Genomic DNA, 18,873 nt, shown 5'->3' with positions numbered 1-18,873 from the left:
CAGCAATCAACCCAGTGCCATACTCAGCACTTACAGGTAGCATCTGGCTGCTGCACACTGAACAGCATCTAAAGAAAAGCAGCAGGAACACAAAGCCATCACAGTCCCAGTTAAAAGACATACTCAGATTTTAATTTTGAACAAAGGTAAGTAATTGAAGAACTACAGATCCCACAACACTTCTCCAGGCTGGAGTATGTGTCGGAATACGCAAACAAAGTTGTTCAGTTCGGCAGCAGGCGAAGTACCTGCCTCCGGTGTTAGACTGGGGCTCTGTGGGGCACTGGAGTGTGGTGTAAACACTGCTGAGCAGCTGTCAGCCATGGCTACTGGGGGACTAAAAGCAGCTCAGCCAGAACAGCACAGGCCTGCATTGTGCTAATGAGCCTTGAAAAGAGGCACTATGGTAATGTGGCTATAGGGCTCCTACATGGCAGCACACACCTCCAGGTGTGCCCTGGTAGGGAGCTGCTGGCTGGAGTGTGACTGCTCCAATGCCAGGCAGCATGCACCGTGCCTGTTTCTTGCTGGAAAGCTCTTCTCCATACCCAACAGGACAGTGTGTGGTGGGACTCCGCTAAAGAAAACTAGGGAGGTTCTGAAGCCCAAAGCAGAGTTGCAGGAAGGGAGCTCTGTGGGGATGCTCAGTGCGGTGGTCGGCCTCATGAGACTTCCAGCCCTGAGCTGTCAGAAGGTGGAAGAGATTAAGTAAATAAGGTCACACACTGCCTCAGCACTCAGGCAGCAGGACCAGGGGTGCTGCTCTCTGGTTTCTGCAGCTGGAAGGGAAGATCAGGCAAGCGTGCTTGAACACCAGCCTGCACGGGCCCTTGAGCGCTGAGCACCACAGGAAGCTTCCCTTTGTGCTACTCCAACCCTAAGCAACTGGTATTAGTGCTGGTTTTTTGAGCACTGCATTCACTCATAAATTTCAAAAGGGAAGGGAAGAGAATGACCATGAACATCTACTTTTTATTAAGTGGCTAAAAATGTTCAAGACTTTCTATTAACAGTAGCTGTATGCACCTGTGTTATTGTGAGCAACTGGCATGGTGACGCACAGTAAAACAACACAGAAAGCCTTAGAAGGGTTTTGAAAACACTTAAGATAACAAGTGACTTTGCTGCAATTACAGAGGCAAAAGCAAAGGCTACAGTAAAGCAACCCTGCACAGAAAGGTAGAAGAAACCAGCCACTTAGTGAGCGCCCACCACACAGCCATGCCCTCCCTGCCTCAGTTTTGTTTGCACGTTTCAAGCCCAGTGTATTAATTTCCATACAACCTCAGTTGTGTGGTGATGTACTCAAGTCCCACTAAATCGCAGCATGATTTATAGACCAGTTCTTTTCTTTCAAAGTAATCCAATTTTGAACAGTTTTGATTTGGATTAATTTATGAATTTTTCATTTTTGGCACATCTGCTCTCCAGAAGCGCCACTGCAATAAAATTTTAAAGCATTTTCTCCCTTCTCTAATCCTGTAGCTGAATTTTGCAGGTGCACAGATGTATCCTCAGAACTGGCAGGGCCGAAATTTTATTGAACTTGCTGCAGTACTTGCCTCAGTTCCTTTCTAGCACTGAAAATACCGTTCAGAATAAAAACATAGAAAACATTTTTTTAAAATAATGTAAACAAATTTACCAAGGTGAGTCTATTAAAAAAAAAAAAAGAATAAAAAACAGGTTATGGTATACTGTGGCTTTGACAGGCAGGTATTCCTCAAGAATTCAGACAGAACCACAGGCATAAGAACAAAATTTTCACCCTAATAATTAATCTTTTGAATTTTTTTTATGTGAAAGGTAAGACTTCAACTTTAAGCATATCTGCTAGCAATGTCTATGATAGTTTATTTTTATTTTCATTAGAATATATGCCTTCAAAATTTTCTAGAAAGGTATTCAAATTCAATGCTATCACTCCTGTTTATTAAATTCTGATGGCATTTTAATTTCTAAAAGTGAATTATTATCATACAATTTGGATTACTGGCATTTTATTTTCTAACACAAGCATATTTTTCAACAGATTTAAGTCATGACAGAAAAAAAATAAACATCCAATTGGTTGTGTCCACAGATCTCCATTAGCTTAAGCTAGACCTTGGTTTGTCCTGTCAGCTTCCTAAACGTTAATAAAAGGCCCTTCCAGAACGGATCTTAAAACTCAATACTTGTGAGAGACTTTGATGTAGCATCTTACATTCATTCTTCCCCTGCTGAGCTGAGTGAAGGAGAGAAAAATCATCCCCTCTCAGAAATACTAGCAGTGAAACCCTGACACTAATTCTCTTTAATGGGCTGTACTATAGTGGACTATACTTTAATGGATGGTATTGTAGTGGCCTTCCGCATATCCATTATTTACACATGAAGGATGCTCTCACACACAACGGTTACACTGTAATTAATGAAGCTATTCCAATAAGCAGAGAAACTCTTGTGTAAGAGGAGCCTGCAGAATCTTGACCTTATTAGAAAGGTGCCTTATTCTTTACTGCCCTGATCCCACCACACCAACAGGAATTCTTCCACCTGCCATGCAGAAGCAACCAAAAATCAAAAGTAACTTCCTACTATCATCTGCATATATGGCTTCAATTTGAACTCAGTAAGAAGTATGGAGAAATTTTTTCCATCACTGAAACAATTTCTTAGACACGAGAAGGTACTTTGAATGTTCCATGTTTAACAATTATAACCCTATTAAAACAAAACTGAGCCTATAATAACCAGATTATGCAAATAATTACCAGATTATGCAAAACTGTATTTGCAGGATATAATCCTGCTTTGTTTCATCCCACAAGTCATTTACAGAAGGACAGAAGGCTTAAATTTATGTTTACATTTAGTAAGTCAGAAAATAAAAACAAATGAATGCTAATAATGTCAGTAATGGAGATCAACATCTCTTTGGGTATATTTTGTTACGTTTCCATACTAAACTAGAAGAAGCTTTAGAAGATTTATTTTGACTAGTTTGCCTATTTTTGAAGTATTATGTTGTGGCAGACTGGATAGTTCAGGGGATTATTAATGGGATATACAGCCTTAAATTCCAAGGTAGCTAGTTTAATCTACCTCAGGTCAATACTGACAACTATTCTGTAGTATTTTTAAAATGAGGAGGTGGTTCTGAAGCACTTCTTCTCTTAAGAGGACAGGCTCAATGCACAAAAGTGGCACTAATTTGCACCTCAGACAGTGCACTTCATCAAAGAGACTGAGGAATTAATAGGATATAGGTTTATAATGTCACAAAGCACTCAGGATGCCTCCCTATGCCCTTCACTTTCCCTTCTGCGAGATGAGCTGCTGTGTTAAAAAGTCTTCTTCCATCCTCAGATTTTTCTAAATCTACAGCAAACCCCACAATAAAAATCTTGAAGGTGCCCTATGCTACGAAATTTTAACATCCTTTAGTGGGACTCGAGAGAGATTAGAAGGTTTCACCTAGGAAAACCATCTTAAGAGTGCTATCTGAAGAGAGTCTTGATTGATGATGGCTGGCAGCAAATATTTCCCTGAGTGCATAATTGTTTGATTAATAGTGCTGGACCAAGCTGAAGCAAGTAGAAAATAGACAAAGTGAGGGGTGTTTTTTGTGATCTACCTACTCAGATGCATCTAATACTCACAACCACCAACTTTGTCTTACTAGCAAGTTTCAGTGTCAATACATTGCCATCAAGTATCCAGAGAGGAAGCATTACAAAAATAAATACATCTGGGTGTGTGTCAACGATAGCAACAATATGGCTTCTTGTGTTACCCCCACCTACAGTCCAGTGGACCAGTGGGTGGACAGTCAGAACAAACACAGCATGACTAGAGATGAGGGATGGGTGCAATGCAGACTGTGTCTACCGCATATTAACATATGTTATTGTATATTGACACCAGCACTGATACTGCATTAGTGAGCATTACCGGTATACTGAGCTGTCCCAGGTAGAAGTGAATTTAATGGGTTTAAGAGATGCCTTGCTCAGTGGCCAAAACGTGCTTAGCCTCTCTAGTGTCTGAGAACAGCACCTTTAAAAGGGATTTAGGATATCACTGGGCTGCTCACATTCGGTGGCCACATGAACAGCATGGGACATCACATTTCTGATGTGCTGAGCACAGATGAATGTAACAGCACTCCAACAGGCATTGTACATAACAAAGGGCAGCAGATGATGAATGAGGACTTGCAGAGCACATATGAGCAGATGTGTCTCACTGGCTGGAGATTATGTGGAGCTGCAGCTTTGCCAGTTGTTCTCATTAAATGTCCATGGAACACCAGAGTCCAGTCCCCTGTTACACTGACATAAGCCAGCACAACTTGTATTTTAAGGGCTGCCCCTGTGACATGGACTCAGTTCAGCTCCCAGAGTGCAGAGCTCTCTCTCTCACTGGGGGCACTTACCAAAGAGCTGTTTGCTACTAAATATAACATGAGCCACAAGCCTGAAGGTGAAAAGGCTCTGCCTAATTAATTATTCCTAAGTATCCTCATTAAGCTGTTCTCTGGGTATAGACAGAGTGTGTTTTTGATCTAAACCTGTTTAGCTGTGCCTATGACAATATGAATTTCTGCTCTGCAAATAACCATGACTGAGTCCTTAGGAATAATCAGGAAATCTTAATCAAAAGTAACAGGGGTTGGGCAAACCCTGGATGAGAGTAGGATTCTGCAAACAGTTACGAGAATTTATTAAAGTTCAAAATAATGATGAAAAAAGGGACAATTTTTTTCTTCTGAATTTGCATTTGGCTTCTGAAATTGTATACAAGCAGTTAGGTCCCTCCAGAAAAGATGCCTAAATTTGCCCTCAGAACCAGACCATTACGGTCCACATGAGACCAAGGTGTGCACAATAGCATAACAACATCAAAGTCATTATGCAGCAGTCTTCAAGAATTGAACTCAGATACATGCAACTGTTAATACACTACGTTTCCTAGAGGAGGGTAAGCCATTGTAAAAAACATCCTGTTCATCACAAAAGATCTGATCAAACCACTTTTCTACATTTGTGCAGATACAACATCTGGGCACACCTAATTTATATGCCCATTTATCCAACTCTCTGCACAAATTAGGTGCTTACAACTGCACATACCTATTTAGAGCCTACTTGGTACATGTCTTACCTGCCACATACATAAAGAAATTTGAATGCATACATTTAAAATCTGAGCATTAATTTAGAACATCTAAATGTTTAGGTGCATGTGCTAATGCATATCTAGCCTTGAATCAGAGGCTACTTGAGCATTCTGAAAATGTCAAACTGGAAAAATACAGCACCATGTAATGCAGTATTTAGTAAATTACCACCTTGAATACCTAATTCTGTTTTAAGAAAGACATGAGGGAGGATAATCCTCTAATTCTTTAGGAGACATGCTGAGTGAACCTATGAAAAATAGGTTACACATTGCATTATACACATCAGTCTGTTTACTTGTGACTCACAAAAAGAGCTAAGCACGCAGGAGGGCTTAACCTGAGGTGGGATTATTAGGTCAAGTCCACTGATTAGAAATAGGATTTGGTATGCAATAGTTAGGCTCTCCTCCAAAGTATGGACTAAAACAAACACTTTGAACTCCTATTGATTTGGAAGGCAGGGAACTGAAATGGGTGACAGTGTCTCATGTTCTGGAACTCAACAGTAAACTGAAAAATGCTGTAGAGAAGGTGGTTTGAGGGCAACATAGAGATCAATTATTCAGATAAAACAGCTGATTAGGAGTCACAGGGAGAAAGAGTAAATAGAAAATAAGGGGTGTGATTTATCCACAGTATTTGATTACTAATGTACAGTGAAGACTATAAAATGAACCAACAGAGTAAAAGCAGCACAAAAATATATTTATGTTCAGATGTTTTGTTATCATTAATGGGTGGGGGTTTTTAAGAGTACAGATTAGACAATTTGGTTAAAAGACTGAATTTCGTTTTCTGTCCAATAAACTTGGTTTGATTACTTGAAAAACCTATGAATGCTATGGAAAAGGTTCCAAATTTTAGCTCTTCAACAATGTACTATTTGTGCAGCTATGCTGCCTTGTCAGCAATGTATGGTTTAGAATGATTACTTATTATTATATTCTAATTTCCAATGGGTTTTTCTATATTTCATTTGCTGGTAGTAACAAGGAACAAGCTATTCCTAAAAAAACTTCTTTATTATTCCTGAAGTACTTCTGATCATATCTGCCACACAGTAACTGCAATCTGGGTAGTTTATTTTTTAAGAATGTTAGTTTCTGGGTTACACAGAAATATCAAAGAATTATATGCATATATGTACAGGGTAATGGATAATTACAATGTACACTTAAGGATAATTGCAATGTACACAACTCTGGAGTTATTCCATTTTTACAAGTCTATAAACAAAAGCAGAATTTGATTAGGTTGTGTGATTGCCTCTTTAAACTCAAATGACTTTATGTGCGTAAACATACTTCAGGTACTTGGGTTTGCTGCTGGCAGAAGAAGGCAATGTATCCTCTTTAATCAAGGATAAGGAAGCAGGGTTGTTTCAGACACTTTACCCAAACTGAATGCGGACTAACTCCAATCTCAACTGCACCCCAGCCCATTCAGTGGCCATAACCCCCAGACCCATTTGCCCTTCCTCACTTTAACTTCTAAGGAAGCCAAGCCAGTGATCACATGGTGACTACTCCTGGACCATGCAGACTCAAGAGCCCTTCAGTTCAGTTTTGTGCAGGCTTTTTTCCCCCATGAATCTGCATTTAGCCATTAAATCATTAGAGGGAATATAGAAAAAATAATGTAGATAAATTTCATAGCTGATTAAGTCTATGAGGCAATTGAGTACCCAAAGATTACAGAATGGATCTGCAAGATGAAAGGACAAAAAAAACCCCCACAAAACAAACCAAAACAAACACACACACACACACACACACAAAATCCCTACCAAAAATACCCACAAACCAACCAAAAACAAACAAACAAAAAACAACAAACAAACAAACAAAACCCCACCAAACCACACCAACCAACCAAAAAAAAAACCAACCCACCCCAAAAAGCCACCGAATAAACAGATGGGAAAAAGATCTAATAAAGATGGCTAACTGGAAGTGAGTTTTCAGAGATGGTAGAGATATTCCAGTAAACTGAGACTAACAGTCCATCAACTCACCTCACATAAATAGGTAGAACTAGTCTTGGTTATCACTTCCCAAAGAGGATCTTTCCTCCATGATAAAACAGGGTAACTCTTGAATTGGTATTATTTCCAGTAGGAAGGGTTTCCAAGAGTATAGGAAGGTGTTTTAAAAGGATCTTTGTGTTTAGAGCTGCTATCTGTGTACAAGTTTAAGGGAATCTATCTCTCTAAAAGCAGTGTGATTTCCTTTGCTGGCACTGTGGAGATGTTTAGACCTCCAGAGGAAAAGTTGCAGTTCTATGCCAGGGAAAGTAGTGCTGTCATGAGGTTGAGCGTAAGACGATGAACAAAACTGCCCCATCCATTTCCACAATGGGCATGTTCTGCAAAATGTGTAAAAGAAGAGAATTTGGTAAATGTATCTGAGCCCATTTTCATCCCGTGGGTAGCATCAGATTATCCTGTCTATTTTTCTGAGGACTGAGGTGCTCAAATTCATCCACCTTCCTCAAATCCTTTCACTCCACTATGATATTCATAATGATTCAGCTAAAACCAGCAACAAAGCAATCTGAACACTTGAAAAAATTAAGAAACAGACAATTAAACATGTGCACAAGGCTTCTAAGGCTTGTAGAGAACTCTACTGGCCTGATAACTGCTCAGGATGTACAACAGGGCAGTAGCTTCTGCCCACTACTCAGTTCTTACCTTCTTTAAAATTATTTGGGGCTGAAAATAAATCAGAGCTGTGAGTGTAAGACAGGGAGCTTTAATCAACACTTCTCTGTAGCAACAGACAAAATACCATCAATACTTGTCCCAAACAACAGCACAGGTTTGCTGTGCTTTAGGAAACAGATAGTTAATCTATGGAAACAACCTGCCCTTCATTAAGAAGCACAAAGGTGTCCAGTAGTGTCTGCAACAAGCAGACTGCAGGAGCCATCAAGGGTGACAGTAAATGAGAGAATTATAGCACAATGTGAATGCAGTAGTCATCTGTGAGCTCTTCTCTACCCACTCACACCCCCAAGGATTCATAAAAATACTAGGGAACAACTATTTTGGGAAAATACTCTGGGGCAGACAGCCCCAAAACCCTACTCCCAGGATCAACGACCATTTCACCAATCTCTGGGTTCAGGGAACACAACTAGAGACGAGGCAAACCTCATGACCCTGCACCAGGACTCCGCAGAACTCATCAGGGTCCCTCTCTGGGAGCAAGCCTTCTCCTCAACAGAACAAGGAGGTTGTGCTATGCTGCTCCCCTCAATTCTCACCCCCTCTCCCTACAAGATGGAGAAGGCAGGTAATTGATAAAAGAGTATGATCTGTGATTAAAATGCTTTACTATCCAGAATTATTTAGTTTCCACACTGTCATTTGTCTTAAACTGTCATAGTACAAAACAAAACCATCAATACTACTTCAATAACAGTGGTTAAAAGTACATTTCAATTATAAAAGTCTTATTAAATCCTTCTGCTTGCCTAGCAAATAACAATTCTTTGCAAAGATGGCAGAACTGATCAAGATTTTATTTGTTAAACTTTGATCTATTCTGGCAACTGCTGAGCTATTTTCATACCTCAGAAAGAAACATCTCTCTACTGACAACTGGATTCATTATCTGAGATAGCACTAGTCTTTTACTTTGGTATTCCTCGTGTATCTCTGTGGATATACTTTTTGGAGGATAACCTAACGCATTAGCATAGTTTATAATAGTAAAATATTTATTGTTTCTAGAGAACTGAAATACACTATGTGGTTTTTAGAATAAATAAAGGCTATGAGGTGATAGCTCCACTGAAGCTAAGAGCAATTCATTGGGTTTTTAAGGCAAAGAGTACCATTATGAGTCTGTGGAATAGCTAGAATGATGGGATTCCAGTGTATAATAAGGACTTCTTGAAAGCTATTCCAGTTAAGATAAGAAAGTACTTAAGATTTCAAGGATTCTATTCTTGATTTTTGTTCCATTAAAAACTTGATGGCACAATTGATTTTGCCTACACTTGCTTTGCAACAGGGTCAGCCTGCTGACATAACCAGATCTACTTTCGCTTGTACAAGTACAAATGGAAGCAGAGTCATGACTAAAACCTAATATTTGCTAATAGCAAACAATATGTCTTAAACAAAGCACTTTGTCAGGTCCCATAAACGCACAATATATTATGAACTAAACTTCCAAAGACAATACAATTAAACGTGTACCACTGCAATGCAATGACCTAGAATTTTTATCGGTAGTAGTTATGTCTTAAAATTAATTTATAATACTGTACTCCATTTTATGGCTGTTTTTTGCAGACGATAGTGAGCTATCTGTTTTAAAAAGGAAATACATGATGGACTAGGTATTTGATTGAGAATTAAAGTTGGCTGACATTAGGAATACATTTAATATGATGAAGAACCATATAAAGTAAATACCAAGGGCTATGAATAGTTCAATTTGGCTTATCTGATGCGATCCAATTTTCTGATTCTGGTTTATTCTAGCACTTTGTATTCATGTGGGTATTCTTATAAGAGGATACTCACGTGAAACGTAGAAACAACTGTGGCTTAGAGGAACACTGAAAATGCTTTTAGTAGCATTAATTTGCAAAATTCTTTCTGAGGATAAGAACTATAATCTGTCCATAGAAAATTAAATTTTCTGTAAAGGTGTGTGGTACATTTTAATAAAGCTATATTTTTGTAAGTCATTAAATTGGTTCTTAGTAACCTCATACTCATTTTCAATTGAACAATTATTAAACTATAAAACAAAATTGCATGATTCCTAAAACTGCAGTCTAGAGTTTTACAGTTTGCTATAAAGCGCTATATTATTATAATACACTTAAGATGCTCACACTAGTAAATTATTTTTTTTTAAATGAACCATAAAATATTTTATCATTGATGAAATAATTCTAAAGTATTATGCTCTCCAGCAGTATACATGCACAATATTTTGGTCTAATGAAAAGAATTCTAATCAAAAAACCACCATTTAAACTGTAGTTTTAATATGTAAAATAAACCATTTCACTGTTTTTCAGTAAGAGAAGTTATTACACCCAACTTCCAACATAAAAAATGTTTCATCCAAGTATCAATCACTACATATAAAGTCTACTCTTACAGAGAGCTCTACAGGCCAATGAGACTGAGGGTTAAGCAGTGCACATCTGTGTAGCTCTGGTGATAACAACGGAGATACGATGACTTACACTGTTGTAAAGTTTTAGCCTGTATTTTACTCCACAAATCATGACTGATCTTTTAAGTGGGCCTGATGTTCAGTTTATAAGTTCAACCAAGTCTGGTAAATGAGAACAATTTTCTACTGACTACTGATGTCAGATGTCTCATAGCAACGCTGACACTAATATGATACATCTGAGCCTATAGGGTATGATACTTGGCTACATTCTCAAACTGTTCCTGTGATGATCAAAAGCGAAGAAAAAGACTCTCCGTACTTAGAAATTAATCAGCTTTATGAATCACATCTTTAACTTCAGCAGGATTTCAACAAGCTTGAAAACAATCTATTGTGTGTGGTCCTGATGTTCATGGGCAAGGATGGTGAAAAACCCAAGCGCAGCCTTGCTTGGAGTGGGAGCATCTACATGATCATAGCAGTAATACACATGTATGTAGGTATACATATCTTCACTGCAAACCAGCCTTTTGGCACTGAGATCCACTGTTTCCAACTAATACAGGTGGACTGCAGCTAAATTTCTGCCTAAGAATACTAAGATTTCCATAACATGTCTCTCACTCATGGTCCCCTCACCTTCTCTGGATCTGTTGGACAGGTGCAAGAGTCATGCAGTAAATGAACACACTTTCAGGGAATTGTATACATCCAAACTTTTTGAGGACCCACTCCAGCATGGTGTTGAAGAAAACAAGGATTAACTTCACTGAAATCAATGTCAAGGAAATCAATGGACAAAGCAGTAGCTGTTGTGGAAAAACAGAATTTCATTTAGTGCTCTCCAAATTAGAAGTGTAAGATTAAAGATGAAACTCCAAATTATCCCTGGCTGTCAGGTTCTAATCTGAACATACAAACACTCAAGATTTCCTTAGGTACAGGAGAATTGCCACTAAAGCAAATTAAAGGCACTGCTTTTTCAGAAGAAAAGCTGTCAATAGGTGTTCTCTAAATCACTTGTACCAGCTGGCTGACCCCATTATGTCAGCTAATCCTGAAAATACAGGAGGTAAATTTAAAGCTTTTCATATGAATTGTTTAGTCGATGTTCGGGTTTTGTTTTGGCATAGCACTGGAAGTTTTATATTGCTGTCCATCTTTTACCCCAGTCTATAACTTTCTGTGTAGTTGTAATGCCCAGAGGAAGAGGTCCAAGCATGACTTTTCCAAGGGACAGAGCAGGTAGGGTATTTGAAAGCATAGTGCTTGTTTATCACAGAAAAGAAAAAGAAAGATCACACAGGCTGTGTGAAGGGATGGAGGAAAGAAGGTGCCAGGCATATGGGTGACTTAATACTGGTGCTCAGGGGATAAAACAAGTTCCCTTTGTCTCTACTCCAGTGCACCATCTCAGCAGTTGTACTATTCCCTCATCAACAGCACACCTACATCTGCCTGTTTCCCGCTTATGTTCACCCACCACCCAATTACCAGCTCACGAAGATCCATACCTGCTGTGCCTTGATCCTCAGAATGCTACGCTGAAGCTTTTAACCCTCTCCAAACACCTACATAATGCTTTATAATAATAATATTTAGCACATGAGAAGGTACATTAAATAATTACAGACGGTACTTAAACCACCAGATTAGCAGATCCTCGCACAGTGCTGAAGATCTGCAACACAGATCTACAAGGGAAAAGCACAGTCATTTTCAGTCTGAGTCATAAATTTAAGTCCTGCTCTCCTCAGCAGACTGTGAACTCTCTCTCCCGTTTTTGTCTTAAGACTGTCCATTATAAATATTTTTTTTTAAATCCCAAGTATTATGTGAATTTGTGGGAGAACAGCTTGCCATATGACCCACATCTGTTACAAACACCCATTAATCTTAAATGCAAATAGGAAGAACTGACACATTTAAATATCCAGATTTCTCTTTTCCTTTGTTCCCACAAATTGTTTGAGGTTTTTAATTTATATCTAATACGTTTTAAATTTTGTTCATGAGAGTAAACAAAATTTACAGACTGGACTTGATTGAAAGTGCTTGCTTTCAGTTCAAAGGGCCATGTATGTCAATTACATGTGTCCACTGCTGTGGTCTTCAAAAGCACAAAACCCTTAAATTCTCTTTGAAAGCTCAACTAACGTTAAGTAGAGCAAGGCATTTATAATAAATGTAGGAAAACAAAGTACAGAGCAAGCTAGCGAGTTGATAGATTTCAATGCATAAACTTACTTAAATGTCCTTAACCATCTTGACTTCTATCATTTTTGTCTTCTGCAAAAAGTCCTCTGAAATATTACAGAAAACCCAGTATGGAAGTCCTAGTTTTTTATTTATCCCTGCAATGACCCAGGAATAAAGGGTCCAATCTAGTCTAATCTATCACTTGAGGTTTATTTCATTATCATCATTCAGGTCTATGAATCTCTCCTAAATGCAGAAGCAGCCTTTTTCTTGAAGAATACATGGTGTGAGTACACATCCAACCTCATTCTTTTGTTCCTTTCAAATAATCCAATATGATGGTTCAGGCAGTGGGGGTAGAACAAGAGACTGAAAGACCATAACCATTCTTTGACTGGCATACTGAATGCAAGTTATGACTAAAAATGAGGGATTAACATATATGTCAGTTAAAGAGTAAACATTAGAGTGAAGCTATCAGAAAAAATATACTGTTGGCACTTACTTAATAAAATATGCCTGTATAAGGAGCACGCTCTTGGCATTCATCTCTTCTTTTGTTCACAATACTTTATACATTATTTTTCTGTAGAGCTGAGGATCCTTTTCAAGATGTCAAGCATCTCAAATATACTTTACTTGAGCATTTTGTATAAAACTGACTACTATTTACTCTCTGGGTTTAGCAAACTTTGTTAAAAGTCATGTTTATAAGAGAGTTAATAGGATGCTTGACAAAATTAAGCATCTTCCTGGCAAAGATGGAGTGTTGATTTAATTTAGGGATAGAAGAAAGAGCATATTACACAATGCAAGCATATGTAAACATAAAGTAAGCATATAGCAGAAACAAACATTTTGCTGTATTAATTTGAAATAAGAAAATACTCCATAATAGGAGAACTGCAAATTCTCATAGCAATGGTAAGTTGAAATTATGAAAAACTTCTAAACAGCATCACTGAAACAAACATAATTTAAAAGTCCAGATCTTCAAAAGGTATTTGAAATAAATATTGAGTACAGGTAAACAAAGAGAATCTCATTATTTTCTTTAAGCATTCACAACCCTTCCAATTCCCAGGTTTGCATTTGCAGAACATGGCACAATGACAAAATGATCAGTTCACCCTTGCTTTTCATACAACCATTTTGAACAAGTCAGAAAGAAATGTATCAAAAATTGCTCAGTCAGTGACGCTTCTGGCAAACTGGGTTAGTGCCCTGTATTTGAAAACCCTGGGAGGTTAGAATTTGTTCATTTCTATGGCATATTTTCTAATAAATCACTTCCTGTTCTTTCTTCCCTCACTGTATTTATTTCAATGGCAATTTATACTAATCAATCACTTCCTGCTCTTTCTTCCTTCACTGTATTTTTAAATCCACTAACTAGAATATGCAGCCTTGTAGCATCTCAATGATCATCTCCTTATCCCCTCTTGGCCATTGTCTTTTTGTGTTGAGACTAATGCTTTTAATTTGTCTTTCCACAATGTTTAGGCTATACTGCCTTTTCAAAACCTTTCAGCTAAACTGCTAATTGCATAAAAAACCTCTTCACATTGCTTTTGGTTGCACTAGTTCATGTTTTCAAAATACTACAAAGCATACTTTTCATGGGAGGAGAGCCTTGGAATGAATACTCTTTTCCAAATGTCATATGAATGCCTCACTTCTTTTGTAAAATTTGCATTAAGGTTTAAGTCTCACATTCAAAGTGGCACCATACTGTCCAAAAAACACAGGTTTCTTTTTAAAAAATTGTGGGCTTGTTTTGGCTCTATTCGTAAGTTGTTTTTTTCAAAAATACATTAAAATATTAGAGCTTTGTTCTTTGTGTTTTAGTTCTGACAGAAGGAAATAGTAAGCAGAAGAATGTTGTACTTCACAGGAATAAAACTGCTTGATTCACGTAACTTCGGTGACCTTTTAGTGCAGACTTATCTATAGTTTCTACAAAACAGCGGAGATGGTTTATTTGAAGGAAGCTGTTTTCCCTACAGACCTTTACTTCTCGTGTCAAGTACATCAGGGGTACACTTGAAGTCACAGCACAGCTTTAAACCAGCGCGGATAAACTCATGTGGGATGTGACTTCAAAACACCAGAGTAACAGGAGGAAGGACAGGGAAGAATTTAATTCATTTTCAAAACAAAGGAACATCTATTTAGGCTTTAGGAACATTTGCAAATTGAAGTGAATCCAATGGGATTTGCGATGACTTGCCACTTCTTCAGTTCTTTATTTATTATGTGCATTTTGGTAGCATCTGGAGGCCTTGCTCTATAGGGGGCTGTACAAATACTGAAAGAAAATGTGATCTCTCCCATAAACCAACTTTTTAATATAACATGAATTGAGTCAACAATATCCCATCAAGGTCTTGTTCTAAATGCAAGACATTCCAAGTTTCTGGTTTAAAAGGTTACATTTCTTTCAGTATATTCTATTTGGTCAAATAACTATCGCAAATATCAATATATACCTATAACTGTCTCTCTCAACAATAACTTACAAGGCTTAAATCATAATGAACGTACAGATATGAAAAACAGAAGGATCTAAACGCAGCACCATCAACCATTAACCCCTTTACTTTGTGACCATGAAATTTCTCTGATGTTGATTCATATACAATTTTCAATATGAAATAAATGCAGGAACTGAAAAAGGATGAACATGAGAGATGGTGCTGGAAAAATTAAGAAGTAAAACACACTTCCACAGAATAAAACCTTTTTGTTTCAATGCACATGGAAACTTTGATACAGTTTAATACAAAGAATACAAAATCAATTTTTTATAGGGAAGTGAAAAGTCAATGTTACAAGAGTGGAAAAGTTTGGGAATCCAGAAAAATTTATCTTAATATCAGATGAGACCTTAAAACTTGGACACTTACATTTGTGTCACATAGCAATTTTCCTTCTGTAAAGACAAAAATAAACAGGACAAGTTGATCTATCCCTGACCTACTTTTGTATTGAAACCACCAGAAATTTTTATAGCCCCAGATTCTAATCTGACCTAAGGATGTTTTTAGCTTACAATTCCTGCTGTCTCTTTCCCGCCTTGATTTTGCTGTTGTCTCCTGCCCGAGTTCTTCAAATTTTCTAAGAGTTGCATATACTGTCTTCAGCAAGTGATGAAGCTCTTTAAATCCAGAAGCAATGATGCACCATGAACGGGCTACTTCAGGTGTCGAAGGAAATCGCTACAGTCATTGGCCAAAATCACATCATGACCTCAATCCCACTTCAGGAGACTGCCTGATCCAAAACTGTTTCTATCTTTGTCCAGCTTCTTCACCACATATTCTCTAACATCCAAATCTACTCAGCCAAAAAACCTCTTCAGTTTATTGCCAATAACATAAGAAAGAAGGCAACAGGACATGCAAGCTCATATTAAGGGTTCCCTCTGAATTTGGATTACTCAGGTAATTAATTTATTCTGACATATTCTGGCAGGGTTTGGAGAGTACCACATTCATATTCAAACCTGTGATAAGAAATGAAATACTACTCCCAGTTTCTGAGTCAGGGAGGCAATAAAGTCCACTTTGAGATATGCGTGTTTCTGATATTGAATAAGAGTATCTGATATTTTACAATATACACAGCTTGTAATTACAACATGGGAATAAACAAGTATTCGAATTTAAGCAGGCATCCACTTAGGCAGTGGGAGACTATAGATATCTATGAAAAACAAGTATTCGAATTTAAGCAGGCATCCACTTAGGCAGTGGGAGACTATAGATATCTATGAAAAACTTTCATTTATTCACTGCAACAAGTACAAAACTCTCTTACCTGCAGGTTTGCACATGCTGGTGAATCATTGTGGGAGGGTATTTCATTGTTGGTGGTCTCTGAACCCGTGTTTTTAAGTCTGGAAGCTGTTGTAGTTGTGGCTGTAGTGGTCTGTACTGGTAAGATTGGCTGCCAGACATTCACATCAGTACCATTGCCGAAGGCCTGAATTGCATTTTCTGTAAAAATAAATTACAGGCAATTTTCTATTTCTAAAAACAAAAGGCAAAAAGCAGAACTGAGTTGTCTTTTATTATTATTATAATTAGTACATTGAAATGTGTACTTAGAGAAACTCAATTTTTATGCTGAAAAATGTGTCTTAATTTTGAACCTATCTGAAACATGAACTCAGAGTCTGGGGTCATAATTATCTGGTGCAGCCTCTTCTTTGTAATGTTTCCAGTAATTCTTGACAGGCACTCTAGGACTTACCATAATCATATTTGTTACCATCCAAAAGCCTCAAAAATTTACTCTGAGGATTTAAAATACAGTTTGAATGTCATGTCCTAATTCAGGCAGGTGATTTTAGCAAACTGAAAACAGAGAACAGGCAAAATACTTATTTCTACATCTTGTTGTAGTAAAACTAATATGCCTATAACTACAAAATAGTTTAACTAAGGCAATCTTTTCCTTACAGTTTTCAATCAAAATCTGCATAATTAGGTGAAGGAAACATGCTTAAACTAAAACTTTAGAATATAAAAGTTAAAAAGCTTATCACAGTTTCACGGGATTAAAGAGTGTGTTTATAGCAAGAGTAAATTGGTTGGGGTTTTTATAAAACAAATAGAAAAACAGTTTTTAATCAGGTCTTTGGGGATTCAACATGGATTTGGGTATTTCTTATTCCAAATTCTTTGTACAAGAAACCAAACAATTTCACTGGGGACTAATATGTGGAAGTTATTAATACTTCTTCTCAGTAGTATTCCTTGGCTTATAAAATAATTTACATTTAATTTTCAACTGAAAAATATGTATTTTATTATGATATTAGTTCTCAGAACTCCAACATGCAAAGAGAAGAATTTGTAAAAGGCACCACAATCAGCTGGGTTAATGGAGACAAAGTGGGAAGAGTGAAATTATATGTTTCCTTAGTTTCCCCAGAATGAGGCAATATATAAACCAATATTTTCCTATTATTTCCTAAATTGACAGCAAGTCTTTGTTTCCACTATTACAAGAAAGGTCACAGACATACGTGCAAATCCTTCCAGGTTTTTAAGTAACAAGTGGTCTTTACAATTAGTTTTCTTCAATTATTTCGCACAGTCATACTCAATGATCCTTATGAGTCTTTTCCAACTTGAAACATTCTATGATTCTATGACAGAATCACAGAATGATTTGGGTTGGAACCATCCTTTTCTTAAGCACTGAAAGGCCAAAATAAGGTCTTTCCAGAGTCTTCTTTCAAGCTAAACAACACTAACTCATAGAAGAGGTATCCCACCCCCTCCTCAGATTTTCACAATATTTGAAATATGTATACATATATATGAAATATCTATTTTATACATATAACTTTAATACATATTACAAACGTATTTCAAAAACCATAATGACTTCAAGGAGGTGCTTCAAATGTCTAACTGCTCTAGTAAAGGTCCTCCCAATAATTTTTTTTAACTAACTCACAGGCAGGTGTGAACAAATTCTCTGAACAGATGGGTAGATATACTGAATCCCATTCAGATCAGTAGGAATTCTAGTAAACGCATTCTATCAATGAATGTCAGAGCATTCACTTTCAGAGTAGTGAAAAAAACTCTCAAGATGGATTTCCAGAATTTACGATTGGCCAAACCTTACCTTGAGAGGCAGAAATTAGGAACACTGCAGTATTGTCAATAAACTGGTATCTTCCAATAGTGGATAAAAGTAAAAGCAAGGCAATATACAGCCAAAATTTTAGAGAGGAATATATCTTATTTGGGTCCTATTAAACTGGAAATTGGGCTAATTTCACAGTTTTGATACAAACCCATATTCTACAGGAAAATGCTGAGATAAAGAAACACTTTATCTAATACAGATAAAGAGAAACAGCAAAATGCTTGTCTTCACAGGACTATTTACTAAAAGAGACTGGAATTTTCACTTGTATTTTCACACCCATCTTTTGAAATCAAAACTTGCACTCTGGTTTCAACTTAACATCTTTTGCAAAAGGCATTTCAACTCCAGAGTGTAGTTTCTGGAAAAGTGCATGGGGAGGACCAAGAAAGACCAGGATTTCAGGTGTGTATGTGGGACACAGGACACTCAGTTTCATATCCCAGCTCTGCATCAGGCACTGTATGAATATGATCCTCAGTCTCCCGCTTTCTAATTTCCCTGGTCCACAGGGTACAGTCCCAGCTCTTCCATTTTGCATAAGTAACTAAAAGGATTTTTATTTAAGTTAGCTTTTCCACATCATTATAAATGCCCCAAACAACTAACTTTTCCCATTCTACATAAAAGAAAAACTTTGTATTAAACCAGAAATGTCTGTAATTGCTTCATGAGGAAGACATCTCTTGCAGC

The 18,873-nt window shown here is 37.3% G+C and overlaps 1 protein-coding gene across 1 annotated transcript in view; it reads right to left on the bottom strand.

Moving 5' to 3' along the window:
- The window catches only part of GFRA1 (GDNF family receptor alpha 1), a 144,406-nt gene that overhangs the window by 16,870 nt on the left and 108,663 nt on the right, over positions 1-18,873 (bottom strand). The window contains exon 7 of the mRNA XM_032695222.1: positions 16,333-16,511. Coding sequence (XP_032551113.1) covers positions 16,333-16,511 — 179 coding nt within the window. The remainder of the gene's footprint in view (positions 1-16,332; positions 16,512-18,873) is intronic.

The sequence above is a fragment of the Chiroxiphia lanceolata genome, chromosome 8, assembly GCF_009829145.1.
Source record: "Chiroxiphia lanceolata isolate bChiLan1 chromosome 8, bChiLan1.pri, whole genome shotgun sequence".
In the NCBI taxonomy this organism is placed as follows: domain Eukaryota; kingdom Metazoa; phylum Chordata; class Aves; order Passeriformes; family Pipridae; genus Chiroxiphia; species Chiroxiphia lanceolata.
This window is presented reverse-complemented; position numbering and strand designations above follow the sequence as displayed.